Source organism: Crocuta crocuta, unplaced genomic scaffold (assembly GCF_008692635.1).
Source record: "Crocuta crocuta isolate KB4526 unplaced genomic scaffold, BGI_CrCroc_1.0 scaffold131, whole genome shotgun sequence".
Classification (NCBI taxonomy): domain Eukaryota; kingdom Metazoa; phylum Chordata; class Mammalia; order Carnivora; family Hyaenidae; genus Crocuta; species Crocuta crocuta.
This window is the reverse complement of record NW_027528977.1, coordinates 9,006,664-9,030,441: the sequence shown is the minus strand read 5'-3', so window position 1 is coordinate 9,030,441 and position 23,778 is coordinate 9,006,664. Positions and strand designations below refer to the sequence as shown.

General features: G+C 47.4%; 1 protein-coding gene across 3 annotated transcripts in view; it reads left to right on the top strand.

The window, feature by feature from the left end:
* MCC (MCC regulator of Wnt signaling pathway) overlaps nucleotides 1-23,663 on the top strand; it is a 271,105-nt gene extending 247,442 nt beyond the window's left edge. For 2 of the 3 annotated variants that reach the window (XM_077757203.1, XM_077757205.1), the window contains exons 14-17: nucleotides 299-505; nucleotides 4,836-4,936; nucleotides 16,654-16,776; nucleotides 18,345-23,663. In XM_077757203.1, the coding sequence (XP_077613329.1) occupies nucleotides 299-505; nucleotides 4,836-4,936; nucleotides 16,654-16,776; nucleotides 18,345-18,525 (612 nt within the window). In that variant the 3' untranslated portion in view covers nucleotides 18,526-23,663. The remainder of the gene's footprint in view (nucleotides 1-298; nucleotides 506-4,835; nucleotides 4,937-16,653; nucleotides 16,777-18,344) is intronic. The other variant, XM_077757204.1, reaches the window with a different exon arrangement.
* The last annotated feature ends 115 nt before the right edge of the window (nucleotides 23,664-23,778 follow it).

The following is a 23,778-nucleotide window of genomic DNA, read 5'->3' as shown; positions in this document are numbered from 1 at the left end:
ACGTGCGTTCCAGTTATTAGGTGGTTCTTAGAGTGAACCAAACTGCTTGCCTGTGACTCCTTCATTCATCTCAGTTCTGGTCTGTAGAGTGACAAAGCACATGGCTTTGTCCACGCGTCAGTCCTTCAGAAGGTGGAGACACTGGCTTGTTTCCTCCCGGTCGTCTTGGCCCAGCTGTGAAGTGGTAACTCCGTTGCAGGTCTGGGGGCCACAGCCTCAGAGCCCCTCGTCACTCGCCTGCTTCCCCACACCTGGCCCTGCTCTCACGGCGGTGCCTCATACCCTCTGTGCCCCGTAGGAGGAGATGGCCGAGCTGAAGGCCCAGCTCTACCTCCTGGAGAAGGAGAAGAAGGCCCTGGAGCTGAAACTGAGCACGCGGGAGGCCCAGGAGCAGGCCTACCTGGTGCACATCGAGCACCTCAAGTCCGAGGTGGAGGAGCAGAAGGAGCAGCGCATGCGATCCCTCAGTTCCACCAGCAGCGGTGGCAAAGACAAGCCCGGCAAGGTAGGACCCAGGGCGCGGGGACCCCTGGGGCTCCTCCCACCCGCTTACCGCCACCACCCCTCACTGCCCCACAGCCTCAATTTCCTTATTTGGGAACTGCAAGCCATTCTAGATACCTTAAAGAAGGTAATGTTTTGGGTGCACAGAAACCAAGTCCACTTTTTGAAAATGTTTTATTTATTTTTGAGAGAGTGCGACCAGGGAGGGGCAGAGAGAGAGGGGGACAGAGGATCCAAAGCGGGCTCCACACTGACAGCACAGAGCCCGATGTGGGACTCAAACTCATGAACCAGGAGGTCATGACCTGAACCAAAGTTGGATGCTTAACCGACTGAGCCACCCAGGTGCACCCCAGATCCACATTTTTAAAAATTGCACTTTATGTACTCGCTAAAGCATTTTCATATGCCATAGTCTGACGGGGGGAGTGATCTGTGCCGGTGTCCAGGGTTCTAGTACTGGGCCACCTCCTTGAATCTCCCACCTCACACCGCAGCCATCACCTGTTGGTCACATCTGAACTGATCAGTGCATTTGCTGCCTCCTGTAAATCTCATCTGTGAGAAGGAGTAGGTAACCCCATTTACATGAGGGAAGGGAGGCTCACATGAAGTAGGGGGGCTCACAGCTAATAAGTGGCAGAATGGGGATGTAACCCAAGTTTGGCTCACAGTCCTCCCCCTCTCATCCGTATTGACACCTGGACTTGGCATTTCTGCCATGGGTGAAGTGGGAAGCCGGAAGCAGCCGAGGCAGGCAAGCCCCGGATCACATAGAGAGTATCACAGAGTGTGGGCTGTCAGGTGGTGTCACCTCGCACACCCGCATTCCCATGAGCCCAGAAGTCTTTGTCTCTAGAATCCAAGCTCATCCTGTCATACTGTCTCTCAGAATTATTCCAAATACTGCATTGGAGAAAAAAATACTCTGGACCCTAAAGAAGTACATCCCTCATCCCAGGGTACTGAAATTCTGTTTTCTACGTCGTGCTTTCTATTTCTAATAAATGCTAGCTTCTCTAGACCCCAGTTTGTTTCCGGCCCGGCACCTGGGGGCATATGCTGACGTACCCATCTAATGAAAGGCTTCTCACAGCCCAGATGGAGGGGTGTCCCTGAGAGAGTTAGTACCTGGAAAGGAAGCAACTTGCTGATTGGCATGGCAGTGAATGATCACTCCCTAAACAACTAAGAGCTTTGGGGCGTGCTTCACAAAGGGCCAGCGCTACACTCTGTCCACCTCTCACCTAAGAAGGAGAGAAGGGAGTTCATGGGCTTGGCACCTGGCTGGGCCACCTCTCCTAAGACCTGCCTGCTTTCCAATCATCCGTTCTTGTGCTAGATATGAGCAGGTGCTGATGAGGACTGGAGGCAGTTTCAGGAGTTTACAATCCAGAGAGGGACACGGGTGATTGTCACACAGTGACCTAAGACTGAGGATCAATTCCCAGTGCAACAGGAGGCCACAGACCTAACACAGAGCCCAGATGTGGAGATTTGGGACAGGTTTCCTGAATGGAGGCCCAGTGGACAGTGGGAGCTAACTTGATGAAGAGGGTTGGGGCGGAGAAGTCAGTCCGCTGTAAAGTCAATGGAATGCCAAGGACAGAGACCCCCTGTGGGGGGAAGAGGATTTGATTTGGCCGAAGAGATCAGCTGGCTGTGCTGTCCTGAGGACAGTGAGAAGTAACTGAAGGCTTTGCAGTAGGGGGTGACGTGCGCAGTCTGGGCTTAGGGAAGGTCACTGTGTGGGTGCCCCATGAAACCATCTGCCCAGGGCCTGGGGAGTCAAGGCTCGGGAGGCAGCGGCCTCTGAAGAGTTTCATATGGTAACATCTGGGGCTCAAGAAAATGGGGTTTCCCATTCCATGCCAACATGGAACTTAGTAGAGCCATTTGAGTTGGTTACCGGTCACTTTGGGACAGAGCTGAGAGACAGAGCTCCAGTGTTCTCCTGTGTGTGCTTAGGGTGTGGTGGAAATGGACTTGGTGCGTTCTTGCCAGAAGGCCCATGAGCTGAGCTTTTCCCCCTAGTTCTTGGTGTTTATTTTGACTGGGGGAAGTGCTGTGTTTTGTGGAATGGCTTCAAAGTACAGAAAGCTGATGGAAAAGGCCAGATGGTTTTATTTTTAATTTTTTTTTTTTTTTTTACATTGGAGTAAGAAGCTTTGTAAGAGTACCTTATGTTGTTCAGGTAATGAAATTACTGTAAGCTGATTATCTTGTCTTTCAAATATTAGATCCATTTACTGTTTCAATGAAATCTCCCTTCTGGGCTATTGATTTGGTCTTGTTTGTCAGTGGGTGAGGCGGGCAGTCTGCAGGAGGGGTTGCCTGACTGTGAAGAGCCAGAAGTCAGTATCTTACGGTTTTCAGGTCACACACAGCCCTCTGCAAGTACTTAACTTTGCCATTGTAGAACTGTAGTGTGAAAGCAGAGGCCACGCCGACACAGAGGGGTGTGGGCTGTGTTCCAGTAACACTTCATTTATGGATGCTGAAGTTTCATATAATTTCTACACATCACAAAATATTCTGTTTGTCATGATTTTAAAAATAGAAAACAATGTAGGGCGCCTGGCTGGCTCAGTCAGTTCAATGGCCGATTTGGCTCAGGTCATGATCTCATGGTTGCATGGTTGGTGGGTTCGAGCCCCGCGTTGGGCTCTGTGCTGACAGCTAGCTCAGAGCCTGGAGCCTGCTTCGGATTCTGTGTCCCCATCTCTCTGCCCCTCCCCCATTTGGGCTCTGTCTCTGTCTCTTGAAAATAAATGAACATTGGAAAAACTTTTAAAAAAGAAAAAGAAAACAATGCTTAGGCTTCAGGTCTTAAACAGGTGGCAGGCCAGGTTTGGATCTAGAACATCCACTCTGGCCCCATAGGGTGGGTGTTGTGCTTGTTTTAAAACCTCTCTCTAGCCAACAACCTGGGTCCCAAGTCTTATCGAAGCTGCGTTCAGTTTTGGTAGGATTTGTCTCTCTCTGCAACAGAGACTAACTACCAGACATGTCCAGTGAGAGGCACTGGGTAAAGAGTCTTATGAAACGTTCACATCGCATGGCTGCTGATACACGAAAGGAGAGGGTATTGGAATCTCCACAGCTCCCAGGGCTGGTGGATGGGGCGGGGTCTGCAGGAGAAGGGAGAGGGGCAGGGAAGGCAGTGCAGGTGGAGGGGAGCGTGCAGAGGCTGCTGCAGAGGCCCCCCGGGTGTGGCCCCTGTGTCCTTCTGTCATCTGGACTCCTCGTGCCCAGGTGGTACTTCTTTGTGGTTCTCCTCCAATCACAAAATAACTTTGTTTACGTGCCGTGTCCTGCAACAGACCGCAAGCTTTTTATTCTCGAGCCTGGGTGTAGTAGATCCTCGGTAAAGGTCTGCCTGAGCAAGTGGTCAGACAAGGGCCTTTCCGGGCACTTGGTCAGGCAGCTGCTGGCCTCTGTCTCCACACAGGAAAGTAGGGAGCTCAGAGGGTGTGATGATGGCTTTGTGAGGAGTCCTAACTCAGTTTAGGATTGAGGAGTTTTGGCCCTTGTGCTTCCTCATCTATAAAATGAGATGATTGTGTTTAGATGATGCCAAGTCTCCTGTCTAAGGTTAAGAGACGAGTGGGGTCACAACTGAAACTAACATGTGTCCACTATACTTCAGTGTTTAAAAAAAGGGACAGGGGCGCCTTCATGGCTCAGTCGGTTAAACGTGTAACTTCAGCTTAGGCCATAATCTCATGGTTCATGAGTTCGAGCCCCATGTTGGGCTCCATGCTGACAGTGCGGAGCTTGCTTGGGATTCTTGCTCTCCCTCTCTCTCTGCTCCTCCCCAACATGTGCTTGCTTTCTCTCTCTAAATAAATAAATAAACTTAAAAAAAAAATAAAAAAGGACAAAACTGGAGGGTGCACTTCTGTTTTCTCCCTTTTTTCCTAGGTGATTACACTGAACTCACTAAAAACCCTAAATCTAGAGAAGATTGATTTTCTCCCAAGAAGTGGGTTGGGGGCAGGGGGGCAAGGAGACTCAGGTATCTATTTCCCACTTCTATGAATCATCGGGGCTTAACCCAGTGGGGAAGAGCACGGACCTGGGTTTGAATGCTGCTTCCACCACATCCTAGCTGGTAGGACCTGGGGCAACAGAACTTCTCTGTGCCTTAGTTTTCTCCTTGGTAAATGGGGATAATGACTGTACCTGCCTCAAAGTGTCACCACGATGACTAAGTGGGANTACAAAGATCAGGAGAAGTGGGCCAGAGCCACCTTGTACTTCCGGGGTGCCCTCAGCCTTGGCTCCAGGTCTAACCAGATGTGTTTGCTGCCTCCCCCTCCATCCCCCAGGAGTGTGCTGATGCCGCCTCCCCAGCTCTGTCACTGGCTGAAATAAGGACATCATGTAGCGACAGCGATCTGGCTGCCGAGTTCGCCAATGCCATCCGTCGGTAAGCACCCTTCCCGTGACCCTGGTGAGCAGTTTATTCCGGAAGCAATGGCTTTGTTCTAAGATCTTTTGGCTGCTCATGTCAGCTCTTCGTGGGTTATTACAGACTGGCAGGTGCTCGTATGTCTACTTTTACCGAGGCCTTGGAGGCTCAACGTGGAGAAGCCACGCTGGTGCCAGGCCTCTCAGAAGGGGAGTGGCAGGGGACAGCATACAGGCAGTCATTTCACCAGCAAGTAGAAAATGTCTTTGCTATTTCATCGTGCTGTTGCATTGACTAGAACCTTCAGGACAGTGTCAAATGGTGATGATCAAACAGGCATCATCAGGGGGAATACTTGCTTTCAACATCACTGGCTCTTTCCAGTCAGAGGCTTCATATGTGTATTTATTCAGTCCTGGACATTTTTTCTCTTCTGTTTCAGTGTTTCTTCCCTTCCCTTCTTCCTCTCCTCCTGCAAGAAGGGTGCTGACTCCTCCAGATCTGTCTTCCAGATCGTAACGTTGCATAGTCCCGCCTTCCTTTTGCAGCGCTATCCAGTAGACATAGAATGCAAGCCACCTAGGAAATTTAACATTTCCTAATAGCCACACTCAAAAAGTAAAAAGAAAGCAGTAAATCTACTTTATCTAACCCAGTGTATCCAAAATATTTCAACATGTAAACAGTCTTTTTTAAGAAATGTATTTAGTTTTTCTTCTTCCTCTTCTTCTTCTACATCTTGCTCTTCCTCTTTCTTTTTCCTCACTAAGTCTTCAAATATGGTATGTATTTTACACTCAAAGCACATCTCAAATTCAAGCCAAATTTTAAATGCACAGGAGCTCACACAGCCATTCTAGAAGGTTCTTCTCAGTTTTCCAGCTCACAAATGGATTCTAAGCTACACCCATTGTGTCTGGCTTCCATACTGTTTTCTGATTTGGGTGATGAAGTTGATCATCTTTTTTTTTTATCTCGGTGATAAAAAACAGTTTTTTTTTTTTAACAAGATGAGGCTATCTGAAGCTATTTATTGGACATATTCTAAAATGTTATTTTGTCTGCTGTATTAACTCTGTTTCTTCAGATGAAAGTTCTTTTTTGAGTGGAGTTTTCTGACTCGGTCTGGGGTCACAGCCAAACTTCTGGGCTCCCTGTTCCCCTGGCTCACAACAGCTCTCTGGCTACACATGTGGCCTGAGCATCTGGTCCCCTCCTGTCCAGATGGCTGACGCCTCTGGTCAGAGCACCTCTGAATCCCCTTCCTCCTTTCATAGCAGCATTTTTCTCTGTGCATTTTGTGTTGTCTCCCATTTCAAGAAGAAAAAATGTATATCCCTTTCATTTTTTATGATTGCTCATGGTTTCTGGTATGCAAAGACCACTCCTTTTCTGACATGCTTGAGGATTTATAAAAAATGGGTTTCCTATTATTTCTGGGGACTTGGGATTGGAGGAGACGCTGCAGTAGACACTCAGGCTGCTGTCCTGACCCAGCTGGGCTGTTTATGTTACAGTGTGGCCTCCCAGCATGGGGGGGATGGAAGACTGCCTTGCGGGGGACTTCACTACCCTCCTAATTTACTCAGTGTCCCTGTTTGTCTCCCCTTCCAAGCCCTAATAGCTCTGATTTCACATTGCCAGCGCCTCTGGCCATGAGGTGAAATTGTAATTGTTTTGCTTGAGGCAGGAGGAGAAAAGCAGCCCAGGAAAAATGCCCTCAACAAATCCCAATGACTAGACTGTGCCAGAGACGTGGGACGCAGACCCAGTCCCTGCTTCCAGCCGGGAGACGTTTGGATATTGTATCCGTAAGCGAAGCCCCTCAATTTTTCACATCCCCCAAACCCCCAAGGCCTTTGCTGGCACCACGAGGACGCAGGTTCCGCTGACTAAACAGAGAGAGACTTCATTTGTTCTGTCAGTCACGATGGGCTTCCAATCACTGGCCGAAAGTTGGTTAGCATGGATTTCTAATCAAGACCCGGATAGATGGAGCCAAGAAAGAACCCACAGGGCTAGAGGAAAAAGGAAAATAACGTCATTATGCTGTAAATATAGCTTAGGAACTGGAACAATCATTCCGTGAGGGTATATAATACAGAGAACCTGAGAGCTGAGGTTTCGGGGTGTTTTTATTTTTTAACAATCAAGTGGAAACTCACATCTTCTTTGAAGGTCTTAAATCACTGCCAAACTAGTGGTGGAAGTTAGCTGACAGAATCTGCTCTCTATTTTCAGCAATATTCCTCCCTTGGAAAAAGGATGGTTGCAAACACCAAAATTGTGGGCCCCAGCATCCAGGCTGCACAGAGCAGGGTAGAGAGGGGCTTGGGGAAAGGCTAAGCAGTGGTCCTTTCTTGAGGAGAAACCTCTCAGGAAGGTGCCTTGCTGCTCCTAGGTCACTGCCCCAGACAAGTCTTACTGCCAGTTACCTCGTGGGGTGTCAGCCTCCATCAAGTCTTTCCCCACCCAAACCCCGCTCCCCGTCCCTGTTTCGTTTGTGTCTTCTCCCAACCTTCTGTTTGGAACCCAACCAGGACTCCAGACAATCACAAGTTTACTGTGTAACTCCCATCTGGTCTGATTTCGTTCCCTCTACTTGCGTGAACATTCATTGCGGTTTATTGGCTCCAGCATTACCATAAAACCCCATCTGGATGACCAGGTTTCCAGTCTTGCACAGGAGGAGGTTTCTTATCAGGGCACCTCGTTTTTGCCGTGTTCTGCACAGGCTTTGTGCCGCACAACCCGTCTTTGTCTCTTGATGAACCCCTCGTCCTAGTAAAATTGAAGTGAATGACCTTTCCACCGAAGAAGTGAACTGTAAAAATGCAGTCAAGAATGTATTTTCAGAAATGAGTCTTTTTGTACTGACGTGGTGCTTGTGTAGCCTGCCTTTGGGACTGGAGCACAGCTGAGAGGAGAGGCCATTTCATCTCAAGTCATGTTCTTGGGAGGCAGCGAGGAGCAGGTTTTGCTCTCCATGTGATGGGGTGGGCTGGGTATTAGCACAGCAAGGCTGAGTAGTTTTCCCAAGGTCACACAGGGAGGCAGTTGGGGAAACTGTGTGCTTTGACCTTCTCTGCTGGACCCCCGTGTGCTGGCAGTGGTGCTGACAGATGAGTGGGAGCTGAGCCCTTGGGTACGGGCTCCCCTGAAGACTCTGCCCGCTGTAGTGGGCGTGGTCTGGGCAGATAGGAACGCCTGTGTCCCTGGTACACGACTGTGCATCTGTCTTCCAAATGCTGAGATGCTGAAGGAAAATGAAGTGCTGGGGTCCGGGGCAGGGTTGGGGGAGTGGCAAACTTCCTCAAACTCACAGACCCTGGGTCCTGTTGGTTAGAAGGTAGAGATGCCGTGCTCTTCGGTACTAAAGGACAGGGAAGAGTGGGGAAGGGGGCTTGTGACATGCCGAGCACCTCAGATGATTCCACATCCACCTGTCACTGGGCCCCCAAGCAGGACAGGATCCAGCTTGGTGGGAGACCAGGACCGGGCTCCAGGTCTCACACAATCACCTGCGGAGGCCGGCCACCCTGCTGGGGGCACATAGTCCCAGGCCCATCAGGGGCCCTGCTGAGCCCTTGAGGGAACTGGGATCTGCCACCTGTGCACACACGTGTGCCAGATCATTCTGTAAAATGCTGCTTAAAGGCAATCCATACATGATAGTGGCCGCTCTGTCCAGGGACCAGATGTGCCCGACTCCTCAAGCAGAGATGCACATAGACATCCTTTTCTCTCTCTGACGAGTAACAGGCCCACTGCTGCTTGGAGAGGAGTTGCATGTCAGATCCCTGAGAGGAGACCTCTGGGGCAGGTGGCCCCCCCCCCCCGCCACGACCCGTGTGGTCATGAGACACCAGATCTGGGGGACCTGGATGTGACCCAGTTGGGAGTGGAGCTAGCAGGAAGGGGAAGGCAGAGGAGGCAATGTCACAAGAACCAGGACAAGTGACAAGTGACACAAGAACCAGGAAAAGATGTTTTAGAGCAAGGCGGCCAGTCATTCAAACTGCAGTTGGTGGAGAACGGGAGAGCTGGCTGGAGAAGGGTGCTGTGCAGGGGCAGAACCGTGAGGGACGGGTCGAAGGAAGGAGACTCCGGGGCACACTTGTGTGCTTGAGAAAGGGGGGGCTTTCAGCCTCACCAAGTGACTTTGTAAGATGCAGATCCGATGGTTACCCTGTATCAGTGTTCTGTTGCCATGTGACAAATTATCACAAGCTTATTGGCTGAAGACAGTGCCCATTTATTCGCTCATGGTGTCCGTGGGTCAGAAATACTGGGCACAGTGCGACAGGCTACTCTCGCTTAGGGCCGTGCTCTCATCTGAGGTTCTCGGGAAGAATCTGCCTCCAACTCCTGCCTGTTGGCAGGTCAGTTCCTTGTGGTTGTAGGGCTCACCCCCCATTTTCTTGTTGGCTGTTGGCCAGTGATAACTCTGCTTCTAGAGGCCTCGAAATACCTTGTGCATAGCTACTCCTGTCCTCAAAGTCAGCAAGGAGAACCTCCCCGCTCATCAAATCCCTTTCCTGCTTTAAATCTCTGCCAGGAAGAGCCCAGCCCCTTTTAAGAGCTCACCTAATTAGGTCAGGTCTACCCAGAATAATCTCCTTATCTTAAAAGATCAGCTGTTTGGGGCCTTAATTACATCTGCAAAAATCACTCACAGCAGCACCTAGATGAGTTTTGATTGAATAACTGGGGTGTTGAAGGTGTGTCTATACACGCCTACGATCTTGGGGGCCATTTTAGAATTCTACCCAGCTCACCTGGTTACTTGAAACCTCCCAGTGACTCACAGCTGTTGGTGTCCAAACTCCTTAGCCAGTGTGTGATCTGAAAGCTGCCTGCTTCTCCACCCAAGCCCTCTATCATATGCCCCCCCTCTCACCCTGGGCCACACGAGACCACTTACTCTCTGTTGTGCCTCTGGGACTTCACTCCTGCCACTGCTCCTGCCCTCACACCACTTAACCCCACGCCTCAAGCACTCACATCAGCATGCCTCTACCCTGTCTATAAAATGGGTTTGTTTGGTGGTTTGCTCCTCATGTGCCTGGTTCCAGCCTCCCCTCCCCCCGTTTCACCCACCACCCCTTACAGAAAGAGAGTCCCTTTTGGGCAGGGATCATGGCTTACTCACCCAGGTATATGACCTCAACTCAGATGACTTTGTTCCTTCTAAATGGTCCCTAACTTCTAGCAGCCTCATTTCTCTGTGCTAGAGAGAAAATGCTAGAGCCTCAAAACACAGCATGTCCAGAGGCGTCTCCATGGCTTGGTCAGTTAAGTGTCCAACTCTCAGCTCAGGTCATGATCTCACAATTAGTGAGATCGAGCCCCATGTTGGGCTCTGCACTGAGAGCATGGAGCCTGCTTGGGATTCTCTCTCTCCCTCTCTGTCTCTCCCTGGCTTGCATGCTCCTGCATGCTCTTGCTTTAAAAAAAAAAAAAAAAGGGTGGGTGTATGTATGTGTGTGTATATATATAATATATATATATATATACACAACACAGCATGTCCAAAACAAATTATAATGTTTGCTCCTGCACTTTGAAATTGGCCTCTTCAGAATTTTTACTTACAGTACAAATTATGTTTTTCTAATGATCCAAGATTATAACTTTGAGGTCTCTCTCTCTACCTCCTGTGAGCATAAAATCCCAGGCATTCCTGGCCGTTTGCATTGTTTTCTCCTGAGATTGGCGCTAGAGTCCTCAGGACTCTGGGAGTAGCATCCTGATGGGTCATTCTGCCGTTAGGCTCACCCTGCGCTCTGCCACCAAATATGTCTTTGAGCAGCACACTTCTGATCAGGTTGCTCTGCAGAGACATCTTCACTAAGTGAAGGCGGGTGTGCAACAAGGAAGACGAGCAGTGGCAGTCGAGACGAAGCCTGCTGGGGTTCACAAGTGGAAGGTGAGGGAGACAGGAATCACATACGTGGGCGATTTTCGCAATTGCCTAATTGCGTATAACGAGCAATTACTGAGAAATTGCAGGCCGTGTGGCCGCGTAGCCGCGGCTCCCTGCGGTTTGGTCTGATTACAGCCCGTGCCGGTGCAGGTCTCCTGGCGGCCTCACAGCACAGCCTCCCGGCCTGTTGTGGGTCCCCTGGCGCGCCCGCTGCGTTTGGGTTTGTGATTACAGTCCCACCCCGGCCTTTTCATTTTGGGGACAGCATACCCCCTCACTGATGGCTGGTTGAGTCCTCCTTGCCCTCCCCTCCCCCAGGCGGCCTTTCTGGACCGCGCATGCGCCGCCACGCCACTTACGGGTGCTCCTGTTGGAAAAAACCCGCCCCTGGCTGTGTGGTGAGGTTCACAGGACCCTCCGGGAGCAGGAAGGACCACTGTTTTGGTGGAGTGGGGGGCCCTGCGACTAAAATGTGCACTCACCATGGGTGCCGCGGGCTTGCACAGTGAGTGTTACCCACCGACAAACTTTTCACATGCTGCAGGGAGGCGTGCCTTCCTGAGTCAAGAAACCAGGAAGAAGGCAGGGATGATGTTCTGGGCATTCCAGAAAACACCGTATTGGAGGGGCAAAGGGAGCATGTTGTATTTAATGTTAACTTATCTGTGTGGAGCCAAGAAAGTGCTGTGTTAGCCTTATTATCTCATCCAGACACACTATTAATTCCCAGCTGAAGGCCAAAAAAATTTGAACTAGAAACTAAAAGGAACAAGACATGAATGATTGAGGCTCTGAAGTGACTGGGATAAGAACTTCCAGAAGCTGAGGAAAGCAGTAGATATAAGGAAAGTCTGCCCTTGCATGTCATAATTGCATTCAGATCCAGAACCTTCCAAGACCACTTGGTGAAGAACAGTTTGCCTTACCTGTTTCCTAAATTTGCTGGGTAGTTAGAATCACCTGGGTGCTCCTGGGCCTCACCCCAAATCTGACACAGAATCCAGGGTGACCCCTGGTGCTATCTTGCAAGCACGTGCTCTGGTCTCCTGGTGACAGAACACAGATCACACATGCCAGCCACGTGGGCAATTTAAACTTTTTTAGTAGCTACAAAAGGTGAAAATAATAGCATGTTTACCTCAATATATCCAAAATATTCAACATATAATCAATACTTATATTTAAAAAAAATTTTTTTAATGTTTACTTTTAAGAGAGAGAGTACNAAAATAATAGCATGTTTACCTCAATATATCCAAAATATTCAACATATAATCAATACTTATATTTTAAAAAAATTTTTTTTAATGTTTACTTTTAAGAGAGAGAGTATGAGTAGGGGAAGAGCAGAGAGAGAGGGAGATGCAGAATCTGAAACAGGCTCCAGGCTCTGAGCTGTCAGCAGAGAGCTTGATGTGGGGCTTGAACTCCCAAACGTGAGATCATGACCTGAACCAAAGTTGGACACTCAACTGACCAAGCCAGCCAAGGTCCCCAATATTTTTATTTTTTAAAGTTTATTTAGAGACAGAATGCATGCATGTTCTCACGCACACAAGCAGGCTCGAGGGATAGAGAGGGAGACAGAGCATCCCAGCGCAGGGCTTGATCCCACAAACCATGGGATCATGACCTGAGCCAAAATCAAGAGTTGGATGCTTAACCCAGTGAGCCACTCAGGTGCCCCACAGTGTTTTAAAAGCTGTTGAGCTATTTTATGTTCTTTCTTTTCACATCAAGTCTTCAAATTTTGGTGTGTATTTACACTTGCAGCACATCTGAGTTCGGACCAGCCATGCTTTAGGTGCTCAGATGGTCACGGTGGCTAGTGCAGCCATACTGGCAATGTAGGTCTAGAGGTACAGGGGCCTCTGTGCAGGGGGCACAGGGGTGCAAGAGCAGCTGGCTCTGGGGGTCTCACCCAGACCAAGTTCAGCCACTCACTGCTGACAAAGGGGGAGAGACGAATGGTAGTGACACAAGATGGGAATTTACTTCATTGAGGCCAACACCAGGAAGACCATGCACTGTTACTGACTTAGATACTACCTTCAAGTGCTGAAGGTACTTGTAGGTTTATGTAGGGAAAATGTGGGACAGAGGTCAGGGGGTACATGTAAGTGGGCAGGAAAGGCCAGCTCCATCATTATCTTGGGGTCAGTCATGCAGGGTCTTGCTGGCTCAGGGTAGCTGTTGCTTGAGGGGGTAGTTTTGTTCCCATCAGGGGTTGCTGTGCCTGCACATCTTTTGCCTGCGTTCAGAGATAAACTGAAAAGAAAAAATCAGAAAGTGCAGACTAAGATCAAAATGGAGGTAAAGCCCTCTTTCATGGTCACTTCAAAGCGGTTTCATGTTTCAGTCGATGAGCGGCACTTGGAGCCATGACTCGTATGACAGATGTCTGCCTCACTCAAATGAAAACAGGTAAAGTAGCCCATGTTTTAGGTTTAGATTTGAAATTTGGCCTTGTCTTTATATCAGCAAGTAAATCAGCATCCTGGTTCTGTCCTGGAATCTGCACAAACAGGTGCACTCTCATTTCCTTCCTGAGGCCCAGGGAGTTCTTGGAGGCAGTTCTCAGCTCCCAGTGTGCTGCTCCACCTCCCACGCCCCCACCCCCACCCCCGCATCCTTGGAGGGGTGGACGCGGTCTTTGAGAGTCTCTCCTCTGTCTTCCTGAGTACGATCTCCATTGGAGCCTGCCAGGTCCGGAAAAATTCCCTCCGGTCCCCCAGGGGCCTGGGTTCTGGGGCAAAGGAACCCTTTGTTTTGTGGTGAGCCCGGGATTTCCATACTCTCTCGGCTGGTTGGGCAGGGGGGTGGATGTAATTGAGGGTGGGAAAGGGTATTGCTCTGGGCAGTTTTTTTGTTTTGTTTTGAATTTATTAAGTTCATGGTGACATTTTAAATTCACTTCATGATTTTCTTTTTTCCTTTTACACTATTCATCAACTTTAGAATGAAAGATAAAAGAATCGAGACAGTAACAAAATGTAGGACAAATAACCCCTTCTCCATTCTTAATAGCCAGAAGGAAGGGGGAAAAATCTTTCCCGCTCTCACATTGCCTCAGCTGACAGAGGGCCGCCTGTCACCGCCCTCCAGGACACTTCTCACTTCTGCTAGAAAATGGTCTGCTCACTGGAGTCCAGTAGAAAATGCAACCAGATCTGAGATTGCCTGGTGGCTGCTAGGGCCCCTCAGACCCTCACATTCCTCAGGAATCCCTCTGCAGCGGCCCCCGGCTGCAGCTCCCTTAGGGTGGGTGGGAGGATTCACCAAGCAGTGAGGAGTCATCAGGACTTAGGGGTGGTTGTTAGGTTTCCTTTAGAGCTCTTTCCCCCTCTGTCCTCACTCACAAAAGCAGCCTAGATTTTTGTGTTGCAGTTCTTTCATTAGGGAGTTTGTCTGAAAGCTTGACTTGCACTTTGAGTGACTGGAGGCAGAAAATGTGTAAAATATGTGAAAAGCCAGGAAGGGCTGGACCCCTGTGCACCCTCCCGTAGCCGTCCTACAGGAAGCATTACCACTGAGACTGGTTCTCACACACTTTACAAGAAGCATACAAAAAATTGTAAAACACGGAAGCCTTCAGTCACTCCTTCCGGGAGTTACCGGTTGTTGAGGGGTGGGTAGCTCTCTGGTCTGTTAGAATATTATCAGCCATTCACCTCAGATTTTTAGTTGTCTTTCCAAAACTGGCATCCAATAGAACTCACCCTTTTCATTTGACATTTTGCCAGACACCTTTCCCTGCCAGTGCACGTTGATCTGCATCTTTAACAAATAATTGCAGGGCATTTCAATAGAACCAGTATACCTTAATGAACTTGACTGGTCCCCTGGTTGGTTCCCATTCTTAGCTGTTGTAACCAGTACTGAAGTGAGTCCAGCTGTAATCTCATGTATCTTTAGGGACCTACACGTGCCGTAAGAATAATTCCTCGAAATCAGGTTGCCTAGTCAAGGAGTGTGTTCACTTTATATTTTGCCATGTGCTTCCAAATCGCCTTCCAGAACAGTTGTGCTCATGTACATTTGTCGACTCGTGAGTCATTTTTAGAGGAACTTCTTCTGTAAATCCTGGTTTCTTCATTATGCTCCAAGGAATCAGATACCTTTAGTGAAGCTATCTTAACAACTGTTGTCATGGAGAAGCTGTCACCCAGGCATGGTGCTGGGCACCAGGGTACATTTGGGTAAGGTCTTTGCCACCTCAGAGCCTACATGCTAGTGGCAGAGCCTGCTGAGTTTAAAACAGATCAGATCGTGCTGCATGTGAAGCTTGGGACTATGTGGTAACACTGCCTGCGAAAGGGGTACCTCTTGAGGGATGGTCTCATTAATGTTTCCCTGTCCAGGTCTCATGCTCTTAAGGAAATCACAGGAAGGCAATATGCACATTGGACACCAGAAACCTCCTGTAACCGAACCCTAAGTCCATCACTTTTGAGCTCCTCTAGCAGGAAAGAGCCCATGGAACTTGAAGCCTTGGGGGCAGGGGATCGTCAAAGTGCAAATCTAATTTATGTAAAGGGGAGCAAGGACCTTTAAAATGAGATTTTTTTTTAAATTTTTTATTTTTTTGGTTTTTTTACAAATAGTTTTTCACATTGGTTTCCATATAACACCCAGTGCTCATCCCCCCAAGTGCCCTCCTCCATGCCCATCTTCCCCCTCCCTCCCCCACCCATCAGACCTGTTTGTTCTCAGTATTCAAGAGTCTCTCATGGTTTGCCTCTCTCTCTCCCCCACTATTTCCCCCCTACTTCTCCCCCATGATCCTCAGTTAAGTCTCTCCTAATCCTCCTATACGTGCAAACATACGGTATTTGTCCTTCTCTGCCTGACTTATTTCGCTCAGCATAACACCCTCAAGGTCCATCCATGTTGCTACACATGGCCAGATTTCATTGTTTCTCATTGCCATGTAGTATTCCATGGTATAGATAAACCACATCTTCTTGATCCATTCGTCTGTTGATGGACACTTAGGCTCTTTCCATGTTTTAGCTATTGTGGAGAGTGCTGCTATGAACATTGGGGTACATGTGCCCCTGTGCATCAGCACTCCTGTATCCCTTGGGTAAATTCCTAGCAGTGCTATTGCTGGGTCATAGGGGAGTTCTATTGTTAACTTTTTGAGGAACCTCCACACTGTTTTCCAGAGGGGCTGCACCAGTTTACATGCCCACCAACAGTGTAGGAGGGTGCCCGTTTCTCCACATCCTCGCCAGCATCTGGAGTTCTCTGATTTGCTCTAAAATGAGATTATTGATTTGACTCCCTCTACCACTACTGCTTTTTGTGTTTCTGCAAAAGTAAGATGATGTTGATTTCACTGAGTGGGGACTTGTCCAGGGTAGGACACCCAGACTAGGGGTTTCTAGTCTCAAATCAGTGTGGTTCAAGAGATGCTTCAGCACACTTGGAAAAGAGGAGTATGGGCCCCCAATGAGGTTCTGTGTCAGACTGCATTCGTGGCTGAGCATTTGGTACATCCACAGCAGAAAGTAACTTCTAGACTGGGTTACTTTCCCATAGCTAGAAGGCTACAACCTCCCACCTTGTTCCTATGTGACACAGAGGGAGATCTGAGATCTCTAAAGGGCCCTTCTCATTAAAGAAAGCAATGCTGAGATGTTAAGGTTCTGCTGAGAAGATGAACTCTTGAGCCCTCTAGTACCTTCCTCTCCATACCTGCCTTTTGACTTCACAAGCTAAACCTCTCTGCCACCTCTTGCAGGTTAACAGCCAACGCCCCATCATGTCAAGTTACTCAATGCATACTTTCTCTCTCCTGATACAGGGAAAAGAAGTTAAAGGCCAGAGTGCAAGAGCTGGTGAGCGCCTTGGAAAGACTCACCAAGAGCAGTGAAATCCGACACCAGCAATCAGCAGAGTTCGTGAATGACCTAAAACGAGCCAACAGGTGAAATCTCCATTTGTGGATTCCCAGGGGTGCCTGGACTCCCACACCAGGGAGGGCAGTTCCATAATTACTGGGAACCAGCTCTAGGGAATAGAAGTCCTCACCTGCCCTCTCCCCTAACCACACCCCCACCCCTGCCCCCAGCCTGGTCTTACCTAGAGCATCATTTACTCAGTAAAGGCCTGTCCTTGGGGCCACACGTCTGGGAAATGCAGCACACTGTGGTCCCCTTAACAATTCACACATTAAAGGTTCTGAGAACTTCTACAATGAGAAGATATGTTTGTGTTTAAGCCGTTTTCCAAACAAAATTGGCTTCAGGCCAATTTTGAGCAACATTTATTTTGTATTTTGTATTTATTTTGTAAATAAATACAAATATTTTGTATTTATTTAAGTAAACTGCCCCTGATGTGGGGCTTGAACTCATGACCCCAACATCGAGATGCTCACTCTACCAACTGAGCCAGCCAGGCATCTATTTGAGCCACATTTAATATCTGGTGCAACACTTTACGGAGCACTGCTCTAAGGCAGCAGTCTCAAACTTTTGGGGCTTAGGACCCCTTTATGCTCATAAATTGAGGAATTCAAAGAACTCTGTTCTCAAATTACTTATCTATTGATAAATCTCACTTTAGAAACTAAAACCAAGACAAATGGTTAAGTTTTTATTCATTTACAGGAAAGAAAATAAAAATAAATTCACATATAATTGGCACTTGGTTAAAAAAAAATGGTTTAAAAGAAGGCAGATAGATTCACACATCCATTTCTACAGGCAATATGTGGTTTTGGAATAAATCAGGAACATCTAGCTTCACACCGATGTGTAGTTAGGAGGTAAAGGACCTCCAAGGCCTCTCCTGAGGGGGTTTTGGGAATCTCTAGGAATCGGTTCTTGGACCACACTTGGAAGACCTCACCATATGTGGAATGGATTGGTGTGCTATTTTGGACCAAAGAGGGTATTAGGACTTACCCAGCCCTGGGCTCACCCCGTTCTCTTCCACCAGGCTCTTTGTAAGTTCTTCGTAAGAACTTTGTGAACTCTGTAAATTCACAAGGATTATATTCTGTGTTCGGCGGGCAGCGTAAGTTTATGGCATTGTGCTCCCATTCCCACCAGCCCAAAGGGTGGTCAAGAGAAGTCGTTGAAGCCTCTGTGCCTGCCTCCTAGGTGAGGTTACTCAGATGCAGGGCTTGAGTGAGGAACACCCTTGGTAGCTGACACTTGACCATCTGTTGCAGGCAGCCATGGAACAACACAAAGATTCAGATTCACCATCTGTATTTAAAGGACAGATTTCTGGAGCTGCCTTTTCTGTTACTGATGTTGGATGTGGCTAGTCTGGGTTGTTGGTTTACACCCCTCCTAACGGATTAGGGGGAAGTCTCTAGCCATGGGAAGTAACTATAGTTAAACCAACAGGTGAATGGCCATGAGCGCAGATTCCTAGTTAGAGGCTGGCCTCTCTGGACCTGGTCACCCAGCAGACAGTACATACATGTGTGTCTCAATACCACTCAAATGATTCCTCCTCCTCCTTCCCTCTCCTCCCACACAGCAACCTGGTGGCTGCCTATGAGAAAGCAAAGAAGAAGCATCAAAACAAACTGAAGAAGTTGGAGTCTCAGATGATGGCCATGGTGGAGAGACACGAGACCCAAGTGAGGATGCTCAAGCAAAGAATAGCTCTGCTGGAGGAGGAGAACTCAAGGCCACACACCAACGAAACTTCACTTTAATCGGCCCTTGGGCACCAAAGCTCTTCCCGTGTAAGCTAAACTCTAGCAGGTCACCAGGGACAGAAGTGCCCCGGGAGGCAGAGCACCTGGTGGGAGTGTGTGACAAAAAGGAAGGTTGGCAGTTAGGTCAGCACCTGCCCAGTGGAGTGCCATGGACTCTGCCCCAGGGGCGAGTGGCCTGGTGACACCACACCATGTAGACTGTATGCAGAGGATCCCGCCCCCCCCTTCCGGGCCCACGGACAGCTTGTAAATACCTGCTCTGTGCGCCATGCACAGTAGGCCTTGCTTCTGCTCTCAGCCCTGGCGGTCACTCTCCCACCTGTTCTGGAGCTTGTGCATCAGTGGTGCCCTCAGCATTTGTTTTACAAGACTGTCCATTCTTTTCTTCTTTTTGGTAGATAGCGACCTTATCTCTGACATCCCAGTTTCTCCTCTTTCTTCTTCAGGGATAAATGCTGACAACACCTGGGAATGGGGGAGGGGGTGTCTTCAGCCTCTAGAACTGATTTGCTTATTGCAACCAGGCTTTGGTGTTCAAGTCCCACGTACCAACCCTGAGATGGGCAGTCCCTCAGAGGTGCTCTGCAAGCAAGGTAGATTACAGGGTGGTGCATAGGTGCATGGGCTTTACTTCTGGTCCCAGATATATTTGAAGATAGAGGTGGAGCAACCGCAGGGCTGTGCCGGACAGCTCTGTTTGGGAGAATGCACACTTCTTTCACCTCTCACTGTGGAGGCAGGGCTGGGAAGGGCACTTTCTTTTGACTCTGGCATTTTCCCTCCTAGTGGAGCCTTATTAAAGCCAAGACTTAGAGCTGAGATAGTCCTGTTAATACATATTCCTGTTGCTACATAGAGGTGGAACTAAAATTTTACCAGGAGTTTCTTCAAGAGCAGAGGGACATGGTTAGTACTTTCGTGCCCCCGCCCCCGCCCCCCAGGGCACCACATAATTGCTGTTCTGCATGAATCATAGCTCATCCACAGGAGGAAATACACAGCTCTGTACCTGATTCTATTTCTCTAAGGGCAACAGACAGGACATGGAGGAGACTGAATGTTTTGCAGGCTGATCCACCTATTGAAGAGATTGCTACTGAACCACCAGTTCGACTTCGCTTCTGTTGTTAGGGCAGCGGGTGAAGGAATGGCTGTTGAGACCTCCTCTTAGCCCCCCAGAGAAATGGTGGTTAGTATACGGTACTTAGTACTTAGAACAGGTTAAATCTCAAGAAAAATGCTGACAGGGCTGGGTCAGGACCAAAGTACCTGAATTCTTTCACGAAGGCCTTCATCGTACATTCATTATTCCATTTCTGATCTTTCAGTTCTTCTGTAGTTACCCCACACGGACAGGTTTTCAAGGACCACTTGGCCTCTCATCCTGTAGCACCTGAAGACCTCCCCAGTCTCCTGAGAACTGTGTCCCAATGCTATAGTTCACGAAGTTTTGTTTATGATCAGGTTACATTAGAGCTCACCCAATATCCGTGAGCTAAAGGTCTGTTTTCAGACAACCAGATACAAGTTCCTCACGCCTTCTTTGCAATGGCAAAGGCCACCTCCTCGGAGGGCAGAGCAGTTCTTTCCCAAAAGTGATCCTCCTCCTCTCTCAGGCCAGCAGTGAAGCTGCCCACCGTCAAACAAAATGAAACACATCAGTCTGGAGGGACCAGCTTTTGGCTGCTTTGATCACTGTGAAAGTGCCGACTGGCTCCTGTTCTGTTACATTATCTACCATTTAGTCAAAGTTGGTTCTTGTGATTTTTTTTAAATCAATTTTTATACTTGTGATAAAGTTTCATTTTGTCCTAAGGAAAACGTTGTGGCTAAAAATTTATGTGCAAAAAATGGGGAGGGGGGGAGGTTCAAAGGCAAAATGCTGGTTTTCTGCATTTTTCCGGTTTGCTTCGGGGAAATGGCCTCCCTCAGCCAACTGGGATGTCCAAGGTGGGAAACCACTCGTAGCTCTTTTGTGACTGAACAGGCATCAAAACAGTTTTAATTTCACCAACACTGAAAGGTATAGCTGACACAGGAATAAAATCCTGTCTGCTGACCTCTGCCTGCCATTCTTGGTCCAAGTTACAGGAGAACACACTCTTTTTAGGTGAGTCATATAGGGTCGTGTAACTCTTTCAGGTTCGGGAGGGCTCAGTTCCTCCATCTAAAGCCCCAGTGTCACCCTGCCTGGTCTCCTTTTGAGTTTATACTTCAACATCATACTTTTAAATATGTGGTGACTAGGTCAAAACTATTTCCCCAGAAAACTGTTACTTTTATAAATGTGTGGAATAAAAAAAGCAATTAAATAGCTGATTTCCTTTCCTTGTATTTTTCAAATACTCCCTAAGACAAGATCCTGACTGAAGGTGAACCAAGAGGCACTGGTTTATGCTAACTGTGGGGCTCACTGAAAATCACATTGATTAAATGTAAAAACCTGCAGGTGCCTGAATACTTTATAACCTGAGTTTTTCTTTCTAAATAGAAGCTGTCTTATTAACGTCTCCTTAAAAGGTAAACAGTGAAACAGATTTAACTTGTGTGAGCTTTAAAGTCTTTAGACTTTCATGGTTTTTGTTTTCCGGTTTCCTCAGTGGTTACTCCTTTTAGGCAGTCACCTTCTCTGTTCAGAGTTCAGTCTCTGGCTCTCAGAGAAACAGGCATGGGAGGAAAGGATCCATCTCAAAGTTCCTTGGGGTGGATTTCCCACTGCCAAAATCAGACACAAATCAGGCAAAAGAGACTTCAGTCTGTGGCTGGAGTGGCATGGATATGTGGGCCTGCCAACTGATCTGATGTTCTGCCAAACCCCTCTGCACCAGCTGCCAGAACTTCGATGGACTCGCAGGTGGGAAGATTCCTTTTTGAGATGTACCGGAAGTTATTTATGATTAAGTCTTACATGATCAGACAGGTGAGATTTCTCATGCCCTTCCTCCCGCTCATGCCCCAGCCCCAGAGGTACACACTAGATGTTTCATCATTGCCAATGCAGGTAATTAACTGTTTCATATTCACTCTCAACTGTAAGCATGTCAGGCTCCTGAAGCTCATATCCATGTTGCCTGAAACTGGAATGTTAAGTTAATAAAAAATTAAGTGCCAGTTAAACATAATTGCTTAATTCTCCTCTCCTTGGAGATGCATGCACCTGTTGCTAAGTCCTCCTCTATGCCTGCATCAATACTTTTTACAGGGATCTCGGAGAACTTGAACTAGAGCCTTGACATTCTACTACTCCAGAAAGGCAGTCCCAATTAGAGCCTATGTGATTTTTACTTAAAAAGTGTTAAAAGTAAGGATTTTACTACTCTAAGACAAACTTGAAACTATTTGAAAATCTCCTAGTTCCCCGCTGCATACCAAACCAATCATGTTATTTTAAATGAGAAAAACACCCCACAGTTTTAGCTCATCTGGACTGGACTCTGTCACTGGCATGAATTTAAGAACCTCCACAGTTCTCATATTTAAGTAAAGTAATGAGAAGAGACATCAGAACTACAGAAAATGCCCAAAGCTTTTATTATGGAAATCCTAAGGATCCATAAAACTTGAAGCCATTTGCAAATGCCTAGCTGGGAGGAAAGTGCAAAGATCATGTTCACTAAGTTTACAGCTGTACCTACATTTCTAGATGCAGCAGAGACCAAAACAGACAGACCTGCTAAGTCAAATTTCTGCACTGAATTTAACCAGGATGCAGTCAGTCATAGGGCTGCCACGGTGTTTTGGGAGGGAAGGGTGCAGAAGTAACTTTTTTGAGACTTTTTTCTGAAATGACCGCTTTGTAGAACAGTATTTAAAAAAAAAAAAACTCCAAAAAATCACACAGCAAATATTTTTCGATTTATCCAGTCCAGTGGTCTGTTTGGCAAGAAATGATACAATCATCACCTTTCACTGAGGCCTCCAAACTCTACCTGCTGCACACAGAGTTCTTCCTGAAGTCTATCCAAATCCTATTATGGTTCACTGACACCCGTGTGCATGTCAGCCGGGCTCAAGTTCCGCATTTCACACACTTGAAGTCACTTTCTAATTAATTACATGTGATTCACTAATAGATACATGCCTTAGGCTGCCAAGCATGGACGTTTTAGAATTGGAACCAGCACTATTAATTAATGTAATGCTGGCTGCTGCCACCATATCATCACTGAGCGCTCCATAGCTATTAAAATATAAACAAGTGGAAAAGGCTACAAGCTAAAAAGCATCTGTACACGCATTCTCATTTTACCAATTCCTGCAGAAAGGAAGACGGTTTCACATAGATAATGGTTGCATTTTTTATTGAATGCTATTTGACAAATTCTCTTACCACACTGCACGTGAGGGAGATCTTGCATGTGACCAAGAAATCATTGCCCAGTAACAGCAACTGCTACTGAAAAACCAGAGCCTTGACTGACAGTACTTGATTTTTCCATAGTCAGTATCATCTGAAATCCCAGCTTAGCAGAATAAAGAAAGCTATATACAGAACTCTCACCCCCCATTCACATGGAAGACCTGCCTTTAGTTAGTTCTTGCTGTACCGTTCACTCGGGCACTTTGTGCAGATCAAACCCACGTGGAGAATGTTCTGTCTGTAGAACTCTGAGAACTCACTGAGAGTGCTGCTGTCAGGACTGCCGAGTGAGAGCCCCTGAGAATCTGCTTGTGTTTGAACCTAATGCAAAGATAATGAAACATGTTCACTTTTCTATTTCTAATCAGTTTCTTGACATATTATCAAGACTTATTTACTTTGCATGAGATTTCAGTTTCCTATTTGAAAATGTGCTACTTTTTAAACCACTTGAATTAGAAAAACCTGCTTGAATGTACTGTCAGTTATTAAAGCACATGTGACTAAGTTTGCATTTGTCAGTATTGTTCTACTGTTTGTACTAAGTCTCATTTTGAAGTTGCCACTTAACACTGTACTATACCTTGTAATTTTTTAGATTCTTCTCTTGTATGCTTTAAATGTTTCCAGATGCCTTTAGTTTTAGCTGCTGTAAAATAGCTACTTTGTGTTATTTGATATAGAATTGTTTAAAAAAAACTCCATTTATTTATACAGAGACATTTATAATATTTTACAAACATTCTTATATTCTGAATAAATATTTCTAATTCCATGATGTACTTTAACTGTGTTCGTTAAGGTGTAAGGCTGTCCTTCTGCAATACTGTTTAAAGTTTATTTAGAGAGAGCCAATGCGAGTGGGGGAGAGGGAGAGAGACAATCCCAAG